This window comes from Pangasianodon hypophthalmus, chromosome 25 (assembly GCF_027358585.1).
Source record: "Pangasianodon hypophthalmus isolate fPanHyp1 chromosome 25, fPanHyp1.pri, whole genome shotgun sequence".
In the NCBI taxonomy this organism is placed as follows: domain Eukaryota; kingdom Metazoa; phylum Chordata; class Actinopteri; order Siluriformes; family Pangasiidae; genus Pangasianodon; species Pangasianodon hypophthalmus.
Genome location: NC_069734.1, coordinates 9,568,021 through 9,588,431, shown reverse-complemented (window position 1 = coordinate 9,588,431; position 20,411 = coordinate 9,568,021). Strand labels below are relative to the sequence as shown.

Sequence of the window (20,411 nt, the reverse complement as noted above, 5' to 3'; positions counted from 1 at the left end):
TATTGGAGCTGTTTGGCTGGCTTGTGGTGGCTCGGCTCAACACCTTACTACTTGGTTTTTCCTTTCATTTGTCTCTATATTGCTTTGGTGGAAGCATTTACACAACCCATAATGACTCAGTACAAGACTGGCGTTTTAGACTTTCCTCCTTCTAAGCCAGATGAGTGGAATCAGACGTGGTAAAGCAGAAAAATCACTTGGACCGCAGCTGCACATCTTTGCCACAGATCATGGCTTGGTTTTTTTTAAAACTAGATCCCCATGATCCCTTGATCATTTAAAATTGATGTTTTGTTACATATTTGGATCTCTGTTCTTCCAGCACTAATCATAAGCAAGATTTATGTTTCCTTTGTGTTTTCTTTGTTTCAGTGTCTGTGATATGACACTTGCACTCTGGCACCCTCCAGTGGCAAGACAATATATAACAACTTGTATTTTATATATATATATATATATATATATATATATATATATATATATATATATATATATATATATATATACATACATACATATATATATTTATTGGGTATGCATTAAAAAGTAAATATAGTCATTTAAAGTATAGTAAAAGTAAAAATAGTAATATAACAATATAAAAATGCCAAAAATTGTCCCAGGGAATAAGGTAATTCTGGAAATTCCTATGAAGTGAATTTGTGTAAAACCAAAGAAGCAATGACATTTTTGCATTCAGTTTTGCCACACAGGTCTCAAAGTGAATCCCTGAGGTGGTGTCAAAATTTCAGTACATATTAGGCAATTGTCTACAGGTTAGTGTTTGGATCATTTAAAGTATTAACTTATACTTTTAGTTTTTGCATTAATATATCCATTGATTGTTAGCAGCTTATCATAATCATCTAACTACATTTCTTCTTACTGTTACATCTGTATTAGCATATTTAACATTCAAAATGGTAACCCAAGACAAGAAGAAAAGCAGTGTGTGTGTCCTGGTTCTACATCCTAGTTGACTGCATTTATTATGCCTCAGTTAAGAAGTAATCCTTGATGTGGAAGGTACAGAGACGGACATGGAAAATTGTCGTTTTTTTGAGTTCTCTTCCATGTTCCCATGGACTGTGACTGTGCTTCTGGCCAAAAAGTAGTCAGGTTGTTATTTATAGAGCTTAATCGGATCAAAGCCAAGTTGAATACTCTGTAAACCTCCATACACACCACTAACAGTTTTGCTTACATAATACATCACATATAAAAATGGTGGGAAATGAGACAGAGTTAGAGAGAAATATGTAGTGTGCATAGCCTACCTGTGAAGAAAAAAGGAAACTGTCAGTAACGGATTATGTTCAGCTGATAACTGGCTTGGATGAGGAACTGTGTGGTTTTGTTCAATAAAACATGTTAGTGCTAAGTACATCTCCGCCCAACATTCTTCTATTCTCCTGCTTCTTTTTTTTAACTGAGCAGTACAGAACTAATTTTAAACCAATATGACCTAGGGATGAATGGCGTAGCATGCTTAAGCCATTGGACATGAGACTGCTAGTACATTAGAAGATGCTGAAACAAAAAAATCCTTAAAGCGGATCATGTGTCTGTCTTTTTAAGATGTAGCTCTTATCTGTAATCTGGTCCTGAAGTTAAATGATGTGCATATTTCCTTTCTACTTTTCAGTCGACCCCTTTAACATGAAGTAACGCTTACAATGGCACTTTGATCGCTGCTGCCAGTTTAGCAGCTATACAATGTTTGATGGGAAGTTTAAGGTGACTGTGATCACAGTCCGTGATAATCTACTGAATGTCTGCACCTCTTTCGTTGAGGACCACCATTTCTATGGGTCATCAGATTAGAAAATCTTTTCCCATGCAGAGATATACTCCAACACACTTACATAATCATATATGGTTTAAGAAAAACCAAAGGCAAGACATGTTATTTGAATACTGATTTATTCAATATTGTTCAATATTGACATGGCAAAGCAAGACTTGCCATGAGTCTTTGATGGTATTTGATCATGAGAATTTGCATCCATATATACACAAAAGTTCAATTTCCATTTAACAAAACCATTTAACCATTTGAATTTATGACTTGTCTTCTTTTTATTGACATCCCTGTCAATGCCAAAAAAAAAAAAAAAACATTTTACTTTGCTTTTTTTAATAATAAGGAACATTCATTTTTTATTTGATTTAGTAGATTAGCATTATGGTCATTCTGAGTTTATGACTTAAATTCATACATTAAATAAAAAAAAAACAAACAAAGAAAAAAAAAATAAATTACTGACTTAGATCTTTTCGAACGCTAAAATTATTTTAACAAATCAAAAAAAGACTGTACTACTTGTAAAATAATAAATGTACATTATTTTAACAAAACAAAAAGATGAACAATTAATTGTAATATAATAAAAAATAAATGCACATTAACATTATGTTCTATGACCCCTTCATTTTGAGGCTGGTTATGAAACTGTAAACAATAAACCAAAAATGCATTCAAACCTCTTTCACTCCAATTAATTTTGTCCAAATATGTAATGCTCATATAATTGTATAATACGTAATATATTACAGTAATACATACTTCGGCATGACTTGGTAATGTAAGATGTGTGCAGGAAAACTGTTAGCTGGAGAGCCAACGAGGCCCAATTCCACTGAAATCACTTTGAGTAGGCTTTACCACAATGACGCCATTAACCACATTGAGGGGTTAGCCAAGGTAAAAAGAACTGCTTCCTCACTGACCTATGCTTAGGCAGTTATTTTGTCCACTGAAATGTAAGCTGAAATGTCAGCAGACTGTTAGACGGTGTGGTTTAAGAGCTCAGGATCTTTCAAAGCTGAATGTGAGTGTTAAGCATGAGATCACTGCCTTCCTAAATGACTCTTAATACTTCAATTAATCTGTTTTATTTAAAGTGGCTACTGCTTGGCCCTTATACTTGTCTGACTTCAGATGTTCAGTTATGATGCTTATTATGCCACAGCCAAATCTTAATGCTATTGAACCAACACACATTCATTCACTCAGTCAACTTATTCTCTTTTTAAAGCACACATCATATTCACATCAATCAAGAATTTTAAATCCCTCCACTTAGAAGTCCAAATCACATGTCAAACCCATTCAAATAGTAATACAGGAAGAACACATAATTAATTAGGTAAGTGACAGCATGGCCTTGTCACTTCAGCGCCCTTGGTTCCAGCTGGAACAATTCCAGCATGTCAAGCATCGCCCGTTTGATGTTGCTGCCAAAGCGTTGAGCGTCCTGCATTTAAAACATTAAGACGGACTTTCAATCAACACTCTAGGCATTCCTTACTGAAACTGGCAGTGTGCTGTTCTGTAGACATTTGTGTTGGGTAAAAAAAAAAAAAAAAATTGGCAGCATACTCACCGTTTCTGGGCTGGAACACTTGCAGGAGATATGAAAGTTAATGAGGTTCTCTCCCACAATAATATAAGCTACTCCATAACCGTCATCATCCACCTGTCAGAGTAAAGCATGAGCTTCTAAAATACCTGTCATATATATAACTGTCAAAGAACATCTGAGGAATCAAATCAAATTTGAGTTAAGTCACTGTAGCCGGGGTGGTTTTTATGGTTTTCAGTAGACTTTTCTGCACTTTGCTCATTTTTACAACTCAAATACTTCAGCACTTAATGATATCTAATCTTCGGGCTAACATTTGTCAATTAGACGTTTTTTTGCTGCGGTAAAAGACATTATTTGATTCTGGATAGCACCTTCGTCTGTGCTTTACATGACAGCCATGTTATATGACTGCTTTGCACTACGTAACTCACAATTTGCTGGTTTTTGTGTGTTGGCACACTGTGTTTTTTTATAACCAGTTAGAGCCTAAAATAAGAGGCTCCAGTGTTCCAACTCAGAACTGATGATCTATCAAGCCTCTGTTGACCGTAACGTCCTGCTCCCTGTGTCCCTATAACCAATCACAAATTTTAAACAAAGATTAAGAGTCCATTCCTTGAAGTATTTACATTATGTTGTTTGGTACTTCAATTTTTCTTTTTTTTTGTAAAACCGCACTTAATTTTCAAAAAATATACATGTGTTCATTCACACACTTACACTATATGGCCAAAAGTATGTGGACACTTGACCATCATACCCACATGTGGCAACAGTTTGGGGAAAGTTCACAAAGTTAGAAGCACACAATTGTCTAGAATGTCTCTGTATGCTGTAGCATTATAATTTCTCTTCACTAGAAGTAAGGTGGTCTATCCCAGACCTATTCTAGCATAACAATGCCACTGTGCACAAAGCAAGCTGCATAAAGACATGGTTTTGCCAAGGTTGGCAAAGAGCCCTGACCTCAACCCCAGTGAACATAACTGGGATGAACTGGAATGCCAGCTGTGAGTCAGGCCGTCTTACCTTCTATCAGTGCACAACCTCACTAATGCTCTTGTGGCTGAATGAGCACAAGGCCCAATAGCCACATTCGAAAATCTAGTGGAAAGTCTTCCCAGAAGACAAAAGGAGACCAACTCCATATTAGTGCCCATGGTTTTGGAATGGGACATTCAAAAAGCATATACGGGTCTGATGGTCAGGTGTCCACATACTTTTGGCCATACATTTGGTGTACTGTGCAGTGAATGATTGATCATTGCTGTTACTTACATGATGTGCTCTTCTCTAGTTTGTTTGTCCCAAACAGATCATCATATTACAGATATGATATATGATAAGATACGTGGCATAGATTAATGTTATTATACAGAATATATACTGTAATTCATGTGTGACAGTGTTTGAGATTTATTTGAATTAGTCAGAGTATAAAACATTAAGTAGGTTAACACCATCCTGGTATAAGGCATACTGCGGCACCACCATGTCAATTAGCCCAACCTTCATGAGGCACTTAAAAGTGAATCTTTTTTTTAATATTCATAAAAGTAACATGAAAATGACTGCAGCTGACTTACTGGGCCAAAACCACCACCGCTGGAAACATACTCAGGATGGTTCAGCAGATCAAAGAGCTCCGGTTGCTGCAGTGGCGTCTGACTGGTAGACAACCGCCACGGCTCAGACAGCACCTGTACATACATCAGACAACATGAGGGTTTAACAGAATTCTTCTACATTTTAACAACTGTGTGTATTTTGTAATGCATTGAAAGATGCACCAATACTGGAAAGGGCTTTAGTGCTATCGATAATCCGAGCATTAATTATACTTATAGTGGAAAAGCTGTACGTTTAACCACAGGTTAAAACCACCTTAAGTGTTTTGTTTTTTTTTTTTTTAACACTTTTAAACAAGCTTTTTTTTTTTTATACCCTACTAAGTGTGAAGACTGGTGTGTGTGTGTGATTTGTATACACACACACACACACATATATACATACACACAGGTTCAATGTGACCCAGCCCAAGGCTCAAACATATGCTATGCAAACATATGCAAAATGTTTATCTTTTCTAATTTACCAGTTTGCAAGAGAAAGGAGCTGTGTAGGGTTGGAGGCATGTCCAAAATGCCTCTTCATAGAAATTGGATTACTTAATGAGGTTAAAAGCGTAGGTACTGCTACTTTTTATATAACTACCATGTCAAGCGAGTTACTGTATAATGTGGAATAAAATAGATAGATAGATAGATAGATAGATATACTTTATTGATCCCATGAGGGAAATTCTTGTTACAGCAGCATGGTCAGTAGCAAGATACAACATGTACACACACAAAATATAAAATACAAAATACAATAAAATACAATACAATACAAAAATTGTGTAGTCTTTATGTTTCAAAAGGGTGAGATTAATAGAAAACACAACACATCCATTGTTTAAAACTGTAATCAGCTTCATTTTTAGCCTACCTTTTTGAGGAAGGGAGAGTCCTGCTGCAAATACTGCGAGATTACATAGAGGCAGAAAAGATGGCGGTCGATGCCTTTACCGGTCATAGCCAGTCGGTACATCTGTTGGTGCTTCTCTGCTGCCTGCTTCAGCAGACTCAGTTTCTTCTCTCTCTGAAAAATAAATAAATAAACGAAAATGCTATAATGGAATCTTTATTTAACTCATGCAGTCATCTATTCCAGTCGGTTAGTGGGCTACAATATTAGCTAATCCAAATACTTAGTTTATTACAAAAAACAATACAAGAAAAAAAGAAAAAGAAAAAAAACAGTAAAGACCCCTAATTTCATGCTTGTATCCTCATTCTGTTTAATACTACTAAATACCATTAACTACCATTACAAATCATTTCACATCATTGCCAGTACATTTTTACCATAAGAGAGCCACAAAGACGTGGACACTAGCAGAAGTTTCACATTATCATGTACAATAACTCGCTCTCCTGTCTGCAAGTGTTTGTGAATTTGCTCTCACAGTGCCGAAACACACTCCAGTCATATTTAAATTCAGAGCACTGCCAGAATGCAGGTTCAGACACTAAAGTGCGCCATGCTTTGAAAGCACTTCAAGTGCTCTCTTGATGTCTGTGCCATATGAAATATTAAAGCAGAAGAATGCAAGAACATCAGCCTTTTTAAATGGTAGGCATGGTAACTAGGCCAACAAGAGACAGCAAATTCTACTTAAGAATGAGAATCTACACAAGCAAACACACTTCGTGGTTATACATGAGACATTTCAGGATAATTTCAGGATAATGACTTTAGGTCTGTAAAATGCTTTATGTTGGGCTTAGGTCCCAATAAGTACTATTATCCACAGGCATTATTTATAATCCATACTTGGATTTCATTCTAAATTTGTTCTTAAGAAAAGTTTTGTTTACAAATAATATATGAAAATATATAAAAATTGAAATTTGCATATCAATATTTTCATGTCAAGCAGACAGGAGTTTCAAGCTCATGTCTGGAGATTTCTCATCTGCGTGCTCTCTGGTCATTTAATGCACTTGTTGGCTTTAATATAGCAAATGTGTCCAATGGAATAACAACATTTACTTTAACAATGCCATCAGGCAGCTGAACATTTGCTGCCAAACTCAAAATATGCCCCTTCAAAAACATACGAACTATTTTAAACTCTTCTCAAGGCCATCATTGCAAAATCTCTAATATTCAACTGTAAAATCATACAGTATTTCTTAATGAAGTAGTAATAAACTATTAACAATTTATTTCCTTAAATTCTTATTTCACCAAGGTGCCAGAATGTTCTGCATACAGATATTAAAAACAATTATTCTTAAAAAAAAAAAAAAAAAAATTTGATTTTGACTGCGTTGAGTAATTTTATATAATTTTAAATTTTTATAGTTTCCGGCATTAATAGTTTACATTAATGCGCTTGATCTGTTATTGTTTGTATAGTAACACCTTACACAGGGACCTGAGCAGACATATGTATGTTGTAATTTTATAAATAAAAAAAATCTTGTGTCAGCAAATTGCTGTGGTATAAGTGGAATAAAACACTTCAGGATGTTTGTACTTTAATGGAAAATAATCAAACTTGGAGTAGTAACAGTAACCCCACTTTGCATCAGGCCGTATCACACCACCCCATCATTATTTATACATATCTCTGTAAAAATTGCAGGTTTTTCTGATGTAAAAGAAAATGAAACCAATGTAAATCATGTCAGATATTTTTCCACCTTAAATATTAGCAAGTGAAAAACAAATCCACTATATGGACAAAAGTTTGTGGACACCTGACCATCACATCCATATGTGTTTTTTGCACATTCCATTCCAGATTTAGTCCCTCTTGCTGTTATAATAACCTCCACTCTTCTGGGAAGACTTTCCACTAATTTTTTAAATGTGGTGGTGTGTATTTTGCCCATTCAGCCACAAGAGTTTTAGTGAGGTCAGGCACTGATGTTGGGTGAGATGGTCTGGGGCAGAGTTGGTGTTCAAGTTCTTCCCAAAGGTGTTCAGTGGGGTTGAGTTCAGGACTCTGTGCAGTCCACTCAATTTCTTCACCTCCACCCTTGGCCAACCATGTATTCATGGACCTCACAGGGGCATTGTCACGATGGAGCCATGTTTGGGCCACTTGCTTCCATTGAAGGGAAAAAATAGCATACAAAGAAATCCTATACAATTGTATAAAATATTAAATTTCACATTCCAGGACGATAATGACCCAACACACAAATCTAAGTCAACAAAGGAATGGCTTCAGAAGAAGATGATCAATGTTTTGGAATGGCCCAGTCAGAGCACAGATTTAAATCCTACTGAAAACATTGAAAACCTGTGGAATGACTTGAAGCGCGCTGTGACAAGGAGATCCCCTCTCAGCTGGATAGATCTGGATCATTTTTACATGGACGAGTGGAATAAAACTGTCAAATCAAGATGAGAGAAGTTGGTAGACTCTTGTCTGAGTGCTGTATTACAACCCCTGGCAAAAATTATGGAATCACCACACTTTGAGGATGTTCACCCAGCTTTTTTACTTTATAGCAAACAAACAAATCACAGATATGACACAAAAAAGGTTTTGTTCAATAGCTTAACATTCTGGTTTGTGAAATATACATAAAAAAATTCAAGGACATTTTTTTTTTTATTAATGGCATGTCTTTTTCCAAATCAAGTAGAGGAAAAAATTATGGAATCACTCAATGTTGAGGAAAAAATTATGGAATCAATTTTTAATTTCCATTTCTAAAACAAATACTGGGACAAGTCTAAAAATGCTAATAAGTCAGCAGTTAAAAGGGAGTGCTTACACACTTTAATGGGCTGTTGGACTTGGCTAATTGAAAGGAAACATGGCTCCAACTAGAGAGTTGTCAGTTGAAACAATGGAAAGGATTATAAAACTCCTTCAACAAGGAATTTCAACATGGAGTGTGGCCAAAGAAGTTGGTTGCTCCCAGTCAGCTGTGTCTAAAATTTGTTGCAAGAATAAACTTAATGGGAAGGTTATGAAAGGTAGATATACAGGCAGACTAAGGAAGATGTCAAAGCATCAGGATAGAAAACTCAAAGCACTATGCCTTGAAAATAGAAAATGCACAACAAAACAAATGAAAAACAAATGGGCGGAAACAAGAGTCAATGTTCGTGACAGAACTGTAAGAAACCGGCTGAATGAAATGAGATTTACATATAGAAAAGCCAAAAGAAAACCAGCACTAACACCAAAACAGAAGAAAACAAGGTTACAGTGGGCTAAGGAGAAGCAATCATGGAGTGTGGATGATTGGATGAAAGTGAAATTCAGTGATGAATCATGAATCTGCATTGGCCAAGGAGATGATGCTGGAACTTTTGTCTGGTGCTGTTCTAACAAAACATATAAAGATGACTGCCTGAATCAATCAAATTTCCCAACTCATTTATGATATTGGGTTGCATGTCAGGTAAAGGACCAGGGGAGATGGCAGTCATTACCTCAGCAGTCAATGCACAGTTGTACAGTGAAATTTTGGACATTTTCTCATTCCATCCATAGAAAATAGGTTTGGTGATGATGAAATAATTTTTCAGGATGACAATGCATCTTGCCACAGAGCAAACGGTTTTAAAGCTTTTTTTCAGGAAAGGCATATCAACTCAATGACATGGCCAGCAAACAGTCCGGATCTCAATCCAATTGAAAATTTATGGTGGAAAGTAAAAAAACTGGTCCATGTTAAGGCTCCACCCTGCAACTCCACCCTGCAACATCTGTCATCTGCTATTCGAGAAAGTTGGAAACCAGATTGATGGGGAATATTGTTTTTCATTAGTGAGGTCTATGCCTCAAAGAATAAAAGCCAGAGGAGGAGCAACAAAGTAGTAATTGTGTTTTTTTGTTGATGATTCCATAATTTTTTCCTCAACATTGAGTGATTCCATACTTTTGTCCTCTACTTGATTTGGAAAAAGACATGCCATTAATAAAAAAAAATGTCAGTAATTTTTTTACGCATGTTCCACAAAGCCAGAATGTTAAGCTATTGAACAAAACCTTTTTTTGTGTCATATCTGTGATTTGTTTGTTTGCTATAAAGTAAAAAAACTGGGTGAACATCCTCTAAGTGTGTTGATTCCATAATTTTTGCCAGGGGTTGTACAAGCAAAAGGTGCTTTAATAAAGTATTAGTAAAGGCTGTGCGCACATGTGCAACCAGTTTATTCTAATTATTTTCGGTTTCTGTTTTTACCCCTCTAAAACGTTTACTTTTGTTTTATTTGAATTTTGGTGGTTGTTATATTGCATTAAAGGTGGAAAAAGATCTGACAGGATTCATCTTGGCTTCATTTTTTACATTATAAAAACCTGCAATTTTAACAGGAGTGTGTAGATTTATCATACCCCCTGTAAATGCCAGACAACCTCCACAAGTGGTCTGAGTCATCGGATCACAACGTGCATTTGACCCTGTTCAGACCTGCATTTAACACTACCAACTTGTGATTCAAGATGCATGTTTATACCATGTCTAAACAGAGTCTAAAGGGCTGGTCTGCTTATGCTTTCGGAACACAAAAAATACAATATTTTTCATTTATGCTGTGTAAAAAGCCTTAACCTACTGAGCTGACAAAAAAAGGGCTTCAGTGGAAAAGATCGGGGAATTCTCCTGCACTGCAAAAGGTATTTTTCCCATAAAACTATTGAGGTAAATATTAGATATTAGAAGCTAATGTGTAAACTACACAAAGAAAAAAGGCTTTACAAGGCCTGAAAAAATATTAAGTAATATTTAGTCGATGTAAGGATAATTACTGCAATTATTAATAAGTGAAATCATGCAGTGTGAAAGACTTGCAGCACACAACCTTCCAAAACAGATCACAGACAGATCACGCTTCGCAGTTTTGTGAGTGACAGCACCCGCTGATCGTCTGCTTGGCAAAAAGTGTGAACACCACCGTGTGCTTGGCGAAAACACTTTAGTTGTTTGTACTCGCAAGAAAGGTGTGGAGTGATTAAGAGGCTTGTTTATCATACGCAAATGACAGCTAAGTAACCTTACATTCTAAACCATGTGAACATATCAACACAAAATGATTCACACCGACTAAATGCCAGAGAGTTTTGAAGTTAGTGCAGTTTAGTACCGTCTCATTGTTGACCATGGCCTTGACGAAGGCACAGGTCTCATTGGTGCACGATCGCACCGTCTCGGTCCGTCCCTCTCTGAAAAGACGGGTCATGGATGCCTCGTAGGTCAAGCAGAACTTCCCTTTGTCCTAAGATACAGGCAAATAAATAGCATTAGAGATATGTAAAGATATGTAGAGACATGAACAATAAACAACAGATTTTTTTTTTTTTTTTTTTTAAATTCTGGCAACATGACAAGTGTGATCACGTGTACACTTACAATTCAATCATTATTTGATAAATCAAAATAGAGACAGTTAACACCTTGCAACTGGAAAATATGATTAAACCAGCGGTTTTATATTAGTAGTGATGCTATTAAAGAAATATTATTAGTGATGCTATTAAAGAAATAATAATAAATATACTGAAATATATAGGCAGAGTTTTTCCATTATCAGATTATCAGCATGTAAGCATCCTGAAAAAAACTGTTTGCCAGTTTTGCATCTTTGTTCCTGTTTATTTTGGACATGCAAATGCAGACAGTGAGCTTTTTAATACATCTCATTCACAGAATTTCACAACAACAATAATAATAATAATAATAATTCTCTCTCATTTTTGGTGAGCTCACCCTGAAGTGGGCAAGCTGCAAGGCAATCTGGATGAAGGCATCTGGGCTGGTCTTGCACTTCTTGATCAGCCCTTTACCAAACTCTTGGAAAGGGATAATGACCATGTCCACATCATCAGCCAAAGCCTGAGCCACGGACAGGGAGTTGGCAATCATGGTTTGGCACTGGATAGTATTCACAGAGAGAATAGGATGTGTGAATCATAGGGGGAAAAAATGGTATTTACAGTGAGCTGTTTTTGGGTTTTAAGGGACAAACACAGGGAACATAACAGTAGAGTCCAAAAGTCTAAATCCACTACCAAGAACAGGTTTGATATGACAAGTAAGGAATAAAACACGATGGAGAATGGTGTTATAGGAAAATAAGCCATGACAGGGCGGTTTTATAAAGCCCAATGCAAATCAGAGTTACCTCAGTGATGTAGATTATTTTCATTTAAGCATGTCATCATGTCTGGAAGAGCTTTATTCCTCTTACACTAATATAGAATTCCTCTTATAGAATTCAACAGCACTGTTGTATAATGTGATAAAACATATCTCGATATCCCTCAATATGCATTTTGTATTCTTCATAACAACTACATATCATGATTCATATAATTTATCTTGTCTTTAAGTATCATGACACTGTATCTTGTTGCTTAATCTTACCAGTTATGACAAACTAATACAATTTTCTCAAATTATATTTTTCAAACATGATTGCATTATTCTTCTCTGTAAAGAGATAACTACATTTAGCTGCGTATATACCATTTGAAAGAAATACCATTGTAAAATTCCTCAGGCGTGAATAATATATTCTTGAATGAGTATCAACTATTTGTTTTTGCCAAGTTATTTACTAATCACAGTCTGCATGGTACTGAACCCTTTTATACAAGGCTGTGGTTTGGTTATTTGGTGTACCTCAGGAGGGATGTTCCACTGTAGCCTTTGAGGTCCAGGGAGGTTGCGGTGAGGCTGTCCTTTACAGTGGCCACCATCTGTGTAACCCAGCTTGATAGCATCAGTCGACAGCACATGCTTGGGAAAAAAAGAATTCACGTTAGGATGTGAGATTAAATCCCACGATTATGTCGTTCTGATTACAATATATGGATTGCCAATTTATCATAATAATGCAGAACATATGAGACTGGATTTTTAGAGTGATTGGATATGTATGTACATACCTCCCAGAGGTGGCCTATGATTGGAGCATCAGCCCAGCTGTGCTCTGCATTCAGACCAATTGTTCCATTCTTGTAGATGATTAGGTTGAAAGACTTATCAAACCACCTGAAAGGGAAAGATTTTTATTGTAAGTCAAACAAATAACTCATGCTAAGCATGCAGCTACAAGTTGGTAGCATCTTTTATCCGACTGTAAGATTTACCTGTCATAGCACTTGCCATGCAGCAGGGATTTACCAAAGCTGTGCAGTGATTCAGCTGGGTTGTCTGGATCGTGACGCTGCTCAGTGTCGTCCAGTGTGACAAAGAATGCTGCCTTCTCCACAGCATTAAGACTTTGCCTGTTCTTCCCTTGTCTAAGGTAGGCATCACGGGCGCATGCCCAAGGCACCCTGAAACAAAAAATATAATAAATGTGTAGAATCACAACAGCGGAGAAACCGAAAAAAGCATCATTACCGTGGAGTCTAAAAGTCTGAATCACCTACCAAGTCTTATTTTATGTATGAAAAGCCAAAATGAGTAAATATTTAGTATGCCAATTTGCCTTATTGATATCAACAGTAAACCAATATCCGGTGATCATTAAGAGACAACCTATCAGCCATTCATGTGGCAGCAGCGCAATGCATAAAATCAAGCTTTGAGAAGATTATTTACCATTCATGAGTTATAATGTCGTAACTAGCTGGCACCAGAGTACTATGCAGCTACCTGTTTCCTGCAGTTAGTGCAGCCAGTTTCTCCTCTCCAGGCTGGGGCTCTGAAGTGTCAGCGAGGATCCTCTCAATCTGCTGTTCTATCTCTCGTGGCAGGAGCAGGCGTCCATCGTAAAACATGCTCACCTTAAAATAGCGCCCTTTGTGGTATACCACAATATGCCTGCTGTCTGACACATGCTGGATGGTGTCTACGCTCACAGGAGAAAATAAAGTGGTGGTTCAAGTGCAGAAAGAAGCAGGCATTTTAAATAGCAAAATGCCAGGAGCATGAATATTTTTAAAAAAGTGCAACGACACAACAAGCGGGGAAACGTGGGAATGACAGTTAGGTCAGGACCTTTGTTTCAAGTATAACTCATAGTTCTAAGTGGTTGTGTACTTTTTTCCTCTGACTGGGCACATTAAATTTAAGCTAAATTAGTATCAAAACAAATGTCTGACCTTTTGGCAAGCTATGTATGGAGATATTATGGTTGAAAAGAAAAAACATTTAGGAGGTATATTTGTTTGGGGAAAGCATAAATTACAGGAAACTGTTGTTATTCTATGTTCACTCCTTTTCATGTGCTATAGCGGCATAGGTTCAATTGACTCAACCAGGATTAGGTTAAACAAGCTAATTTGGCAATTTAATGAAGCATCTTGAATAAAAAGCGTAGAAGCACACACCAGGTGTAGGGCAGGTAGGTGTAAAGGTGGCTCAAAAGCTAGCTTAAGCATGAGGGCTGCGCCATGAGGGTTCTGTACCTGTCTCTATGCCTGGGATGCGACTGGTGTTGAACATGCGCTCATACTGTGATGAGCACATGGGAACAGAGTTTTGTAGCATAAGCTGAAATGAAAAGCAAAAAGGAACAGGTCAAATAAAATGTGCGGAGGGGGGCTTTAATGGGCTATGTGGCTGATGAGGTGCTACAGCATTTCTTCTTGAGAGAACAAGGCTGCCAGTCAATCTTGGGGTATGGAGCAGTGAAGAGAGTCTGAACTCAGTGGGTCAGAATGGGGGAGAAGGATCCGATGCAAAAAGAAAGAAAAAACACAAGCACACACACACACACAAAAAGTGATATAATGGAGGATTGTAATGGCAATGAGAAGAACTCCTGTACCACCAGGAGGCTACAGGGTCTTAGAGGATCTCAATGAGCTACTGCAGGCGGCCAAAACTGACTCATCTTACCCCTCTCCTGGCCTGGGATACGGCTGGTATTGTACAACCGCTCCCACTGGGCCGAACAGAATGGTACCCTGTTTGCTAGAGCAAAGAGCTGTGCCACCGTGAGTGCAACATCAGGAAGCATGAAACAAAACCAGCACAAAAACTCAGAGTAAAATTCAAACTAATCTGCAAAAACTTGGCTTACAGAAATCTAAATGATCAAGCCAGAAGACATGATCATTGTAACATGCAATTATATGTGTAATGAGTAAGTACCCATTAAAAGTAAAAAGGCATTATCAAAGACTTTTGTGATTATTCACCAAACGCCTGAAGCCTATTATCTAGTTAGTGTGTCTTTAGCAGGCAGTTAATAAGGCCCAAAAAAAACATAAATAAATGGAAAAAAAAAAGTTATGCTATTACAGTCTATTACAAAACTCATTGTCTATTTCTATCAAGACGTTCTAACCGGTTTAATCTGAGCCCGGTCCAGCTTCCTCCGATAGAGCATGATGGCATGGATGGTGTTACCAGCCCTTGCTGCCTGATGACATGTGGGGAGAACATAGAGGAAGTCCTGGAGGGAGGAAATCATTTAAAACCTCAAATTAGAAGACAGTACACAGTAACCACCTCAGAGTATCTAGAAGCATGGGATATATCTCTTACCATTGCATAATAGTTGCTATTGACCATAATCGGGTTACGGCTTCTAAGATAGATGTACTCCTCCCACCAATCACTGACCTGAAATAAAGGTCCAGTTTGATAAAATGTGATGAAAGAACACAGACAAGAGAGGCAGAGGAGCCTCACACACAGTGTAAGTGGAGAATCCTAACAGATTTCAAATCTTCTTTCACACTCAATGTGCACTTCTTCATAGACTTTCTTGTCATTTTGTTGTAATGCCATATTAGATAATTAGGTTAAGGCCGACTATCACAGACATACAGTATCTCAAAGTCTTTCTCAAGTTAAATGTTTTATCTTCAATAGTATTTCCCTGCCATTTCAAATGTAAATTTAAACCAAATCTGCCATGGTGATATACCCATTACAAAAACAAATGTGTTTATTTTCAATCAAAAAAAAATTGTCTTCCAAAAAAAGTTCCATCATCAAAGTCACTGGTGGATTTTCAGCCTGGGACCTAATTTTGGTTGTATTTACATTTCACCACATGATGTGTTTTCATAAGAGGGGTAATATCGAAGGTGTTTTTAAAACAGATTCAAGTAATCAGGAACCAAGGAATAAAGTGATACCAGATTAAGAACAGCTTCAAAAGGCTTGTAGTAAGTAATTATAGACAAAGACATTTTAAGGACCCACAGACACCATAATCACACTGCTCATCATCTGTTGTGTACAAAACCGGTAACTTGTTTATTCTGTCACATCACCAAATCAGTTCTGCCATGGAGGGGGAAAGTGTAAATAGAGGACAAATTTAGAGCTACAAATCTTTAGTGTATGCCTGGCATTAATAAACTAACACGCACACACACGCACACCCACTATATGTGTGTGTGTGTATATATATATATATATATATATATATATATATATATATATATATATATATACACATACACACATATATATAAATAATAAAATGTATTCAAAATAACAAACGAAAACTTATAAAACCTACATAATTAGTGGCCCACAGTGACTTCAGCTTCAAGTACCATTGCAGTTTGGGAGCCAGGGTCTTCTGAAAGTCTGAAGCAAGTTCCTCCATCTTTTTGTACTCCTCATCGTCCAGGAGAGGGCGCACAGACTCCAGATACTGCGGGTACAAGGGTTTTAGTTAGGCACGCACAGCAGCACTTTAAATATATCTCCAGTATTTCATCAGGAAGAGTTGCGATTAAAACATGCTGTATGACGGCTCTCTCAAAAACGGTCTGCGAGTATGAATGAAATCAGTGTGTACTCTTGGTTGTCGGTGATGCCTGCATTCCCACATCCATTCCAACACTAGAACGAGTTTAGAAATACAGTTCCCAACTGCGTGCATTTTAGTGGGTTAATGGACATCACACACAATGTACCTCATATTGTAAGGAGATAAATACCAAGATAACTCTGAAAACAGGACCCAGACCAAGACCACTGCTGGGTCCTTACACAATAAACCAATCTGCAAAGTGATTCACATTGTAATTAAAGAACTGACATATTAATCAAATAATCAATTACTGACTAAGTAAATGTAAGCAATACTCATTAAGCTTGACATTTAGTGTCAAATGTGTTCATGAAGGCTTTAATATTGTTGAGCTTACTCGTTTCATTGTGTCTTTCACAGAAGGCAAGGGTAGATTAGGCAGCGATGTCTGGAAGCTATACAGATTTGGTGTTTGCATCCCAGAAAAAATCTTCACGAGTACCTATAAATGCAGAATTAAACATAAAATGTTCAGCAAAACAATGACTTATCGGTGTAAGTGTGTGTGTATGCATTTTATATACACACACACACATTCATACAATATATATATATATATATATATATATATATATATATATATATATATATATATATATATATATATATATATATATATAGAGCTAGTAGCGAGAAGTCTACAATGTCTACAAATGACACGGCACCCTGACTGATTTACTCACCACCCAGATGCGTGATTTCCAGGTTAAAGAGCCATGACGTTCACCCATCCAGCCATGCCAGGAGAGCAGGCACTTCAGTACGCTTCTCATGGTAAATATGATGACCACCCAGAGCCCTGTGCCCACCAAAATGCCCCCAACTCTTCTCTGGTTTTCCAGGGACATGTATTTACTGCAGGAAGAAGAAAAGACACGGCAGATCAGAGGTAATTAAGCTACACCAGCACTACATATACGATGAGAGTAACTTCATAGAGATTACACCCTGCAGATTATGAATTCATAAAGAAAAATGTACATCTGATATGTAGCAAGATTAAAGTCTAGAGAAATTTTGCAGGTGTATAAATCTGTTTTATCAGGAAAACAAAGAGCAATAGTTACAGCTTTACCTTACTGGGAGATATTTGCCAATTTTAAGGAAGAGACCTAAGGAGGGATCCACTTGAGTATATTTTGCCCTTCCCATGTACCCTGCAAGCACCAGCATCAACCCAGGGGCACTGCCTGGGTATACACCAGTCATAATGCCATTCTGTGGACAGATTTTTATTAGAGGATATCAATTTTACCTGAAACTTAAAAAAATGAGTAAATCTATAAAAATGTCAAATCTGATCAACTAAAAAATAAAGCTGTGAGCTCTTAATCTGTGTCCTACAGTAAATAATTGCTTACCCACATGATTTTATACATCTCAAACATTTCAAAATGTCACTGTGTATTCTCAGTAACGTACACATCCCAACAACAAATAGTTTAATGACTTTGTTATGATTTCAGAAAATGTCTAAATTTTTTTTTTTTTTTTTTAGAAATGTGTAATCTCCCCATAAAAAGTCTTACATTGATAACAAACATAAATTACTTTAGATCTGTCATTTGTACATACAGTGGCTTGCATATGTGGCACTGTTTGAAAATTGCAGTAAAGAAACAACATCCAACCAACCTGAAGAACTTGGAGCAAATCTGCCAGGAACAACGGGGTGAAAACATGGTGCGAAAACAGCGTGCAAAGCTGGTAGGAAAGGTGGTTCTACCAAGTCCTAGTCTGAAAAGGTTGAGTACTTATGCAAGGAGCATTTTTCAGTTTTTTTTTTTTTTTTTAAGGATCTGCTGACAAATATTGCATTTTGACTTTGAAATTTTACTTTTAGAGCATAAAGGTTTGCAATAAAAATAATGCCTGGAACAATCTGTTTAAGTGTCATTTGTAATCCAGACAAATCTGATGACTTTTAAGAGGGTTCACTGCTTCTGCAAGGCACTGTAAATATTATAATTTTAAATAGTGGTCTGTGTTCTCCCTGAATGGTCACATGACCAGATACGCCCTAGTGTAGGTCATCCATAAAGCATGGAAAATGGAAATTCCACATTTCACTCATGCTAAAACTTGTGGTCACCACAAGCCCATGCATCACAATCATAACGCTGGTGCTGCCATAGGCAGTTTTACGTATCTTGTCATGAACCAGATCTAATGACACAGCTGAAAACTGTGATATGCAGGATGTTTGCTGGTACCTTGAAACGGATGAACTTCTTCTTCCACGAGTGGAGGCCTGACAGGTAGACCTGGCGTAGAGCTTCATGGCTCAGCTGCAAGTCGATTCCATCAGGAGAGACAGTAAACTGAAAGGCCACGGCCTGGTGAGCTTCGGCCATGCTGACGTGGGCACAGGGACACCTCGAGCAAATAAAACACTAAGCTGGAAGAAAAACAGGAAGAACTTAAACAGTAAAAAATGAATATATGACCTTACTAATCTAATTAAGATTAATTTTAGCCAAATGATGATTTCTTTAACATGCACAGAGTTAAGGTGCATATTAGGGATGCAAGATCTAATCTTTTTTATTGAATTAACTTTAATACAGCTGCTATACAGTAAATCCCACTGCTGTCCAAAGTACAGGAGCTTTCATTGTCCAAATGCATGAAAGCATAGTTTTTGCCCAATTTCATTTTAATATTGCAGCTATTCTTGCTAAATACTATCTTTAACACCAATTCTAATGGTGCTCAGTTTTAATGCCACGTTATCAGTCAGACACGATGTGATCAGTCTACATCTAACAGATAAAGATTTGAATCCAGCAATGTCACATTGGATGACCGAAGCTAGCTAGCAAAAGTTAATGCAAAATTCAAACAGACAACAACAAATAACACAAACAAGAAGTAACAAAGATATCAATATTATCACCATACCTAATAATTACTATTAGCACTTCTGTCCACAAATCCTGATAGCCCGGAAGCTAGCTAATTAGGATGCTAGCTAAATGGCTAGTCAGCATTAAGCGCCATATTTGTTTACTCTACATAGGACGAACCCCCCGCTTACCTTGTCACTCTGTGTTTAGATTTAGCATTCAGGTTTAACAGGATTTTTTGTCGCTTTTTGAATATATGTCTGTGTCTATGTCTCTATCCCGTACCGCTACTGATGCTACAATTTTTAACTAAGATAGAGAACGCTCGGTTTCAGACGCATACCGGCTACGCTGAAAACGGCATTCTAGCGCACTACACAGTATGTGGGGGGAAAAGTGCGTAACCTGCCGTTTACCGTACTACAAACCGTAGTATGCTGTACGTAATGAATACCAACTGCCCCGATACTCCTCACATAGGCGCCCTATACAGAGACAAAGTAATGGCTTCTACGCACTATGTAGTGTACTTTATTTAGATTACAGAGTTTTTGGGATTCAACCTCAACCTTCACTAAACAAACACACCGCCCTCTAGTGGTGTGGAAGTGATTTGTTTGGCTGTGAATTTAGCCATAAATAATCTAGATATTTTTATAAAATCGAATCCTTCTTATGAAAGGAGAGGACCGAGGGTGCTAGAAAAAAAGACAGAAAGAAAGAGAGGAAGGAGAATTATTACATAGACAATTATTTAATGAAAATAATTGTGTGAATGTGCACACAATTAAACATAAAGTGCACACTCTTTTACACTTAGGGGCAATTTAGCATAGTCACTCCATCTTCTGGCCCTTTTTTTTTTTTGGGTTGAGGAAACTGAAGAACC

At 37.1% G+C, this 20,411-nt stretch overlaps 1 protein-coding gene across 3 annotated transcripts; it reads right to left on the bottom strand.

Annotated features, from left to right (window-relative positions):
- Positions 1 to 1,906: 1,906 nt before the first annotated feature.
- Positions 1,907 to 20,052, bottom strand: cpt1aa (carnitine palmitoyltransferase 1Aa (liver)). 3 transcript variants are annotated; one of them, XM_026937666.3, is made up of 19 exons: positions 19,714 to 20,052; positions 18,890 to 19,074; positions 17,752 to 17,894; positions 17,360 to 17,531; positions 17,014 to 17,118; positions 16,377 to 16,514; positions 15,389 to 15,466; positions 15,189 to 15,296; positions 14,738 to 14,825; positions 13,550 to 13,745; positions 13,039 to 13,227; positions 12,835 to 12,940; positions 12,569 to 12,685; positions 11,654 to 11,818; positions 11,031 to 11,162; positions 5,859 to 6,011; positions 4,955 to 5,068; positions 3,387 to 3,479; positions 1,907 to 3,257 (listed from the first exon to the last, which is right to left on the bottom strand). In XM_026937666.3, exons 2-19 carry the CDS (start codon positions 19,028 to 19,030, stop codon positions 3,171 to 3,173), a joined length of 2,325 nt encoding a protein of 774 aa, XP_026793467.1. In that variant the 5' UTR covers positions 19,031 to 19,074; positions 19,714 to 20,052; the 3' UTR covers positions 1,907 to 3,170. The 3 variants fall into 3 exon arrangements, with proteins under 3 accessions (XP_026793467.1, XP_026793470.1, XP_026793469.1); XM_026937669.3 differs by lacking the exon at positions 14,738 to 14,825 and adding an exon at positions 14,305 to 14,389 and having other exon boundaries at positions 19,714 to 20,051; XM_026937668.3 differs by having other exon boundaries at positions 19,578 to 19,716.
- Between the last annotated feature and the right edge of the window lie 359 nt (positions 20,053 to 20,411).

What these genes read in the sequence shown, in the direction of transcription:
- cpt1aa (XM_026937666.3), bottom strand. Translation starts at nt 19,030, where the DNA reads ATGGCCGAAGCTCACCAGGCCGTGGCCTTTCAGTTTACTGTCTCTCCT. An exon ending in ACCGGGCTCAGATTAAACCG is followed by an intron (nt 14,826 to 15,188) that starts GTTAGAACGTCT and finishes ACGGTGGCACAG; the next exon opens with CTCTTTGCTCTAGCAAACAG. An exon ending in AGTGGAACATCCCTCCTGAG is followed by an intron (nt 11,819 to 12,568) that starts GTACACCAAATA and finishes AATACTATCCAG; the next exon opens with TGCCAAACCATGATTGCCAA.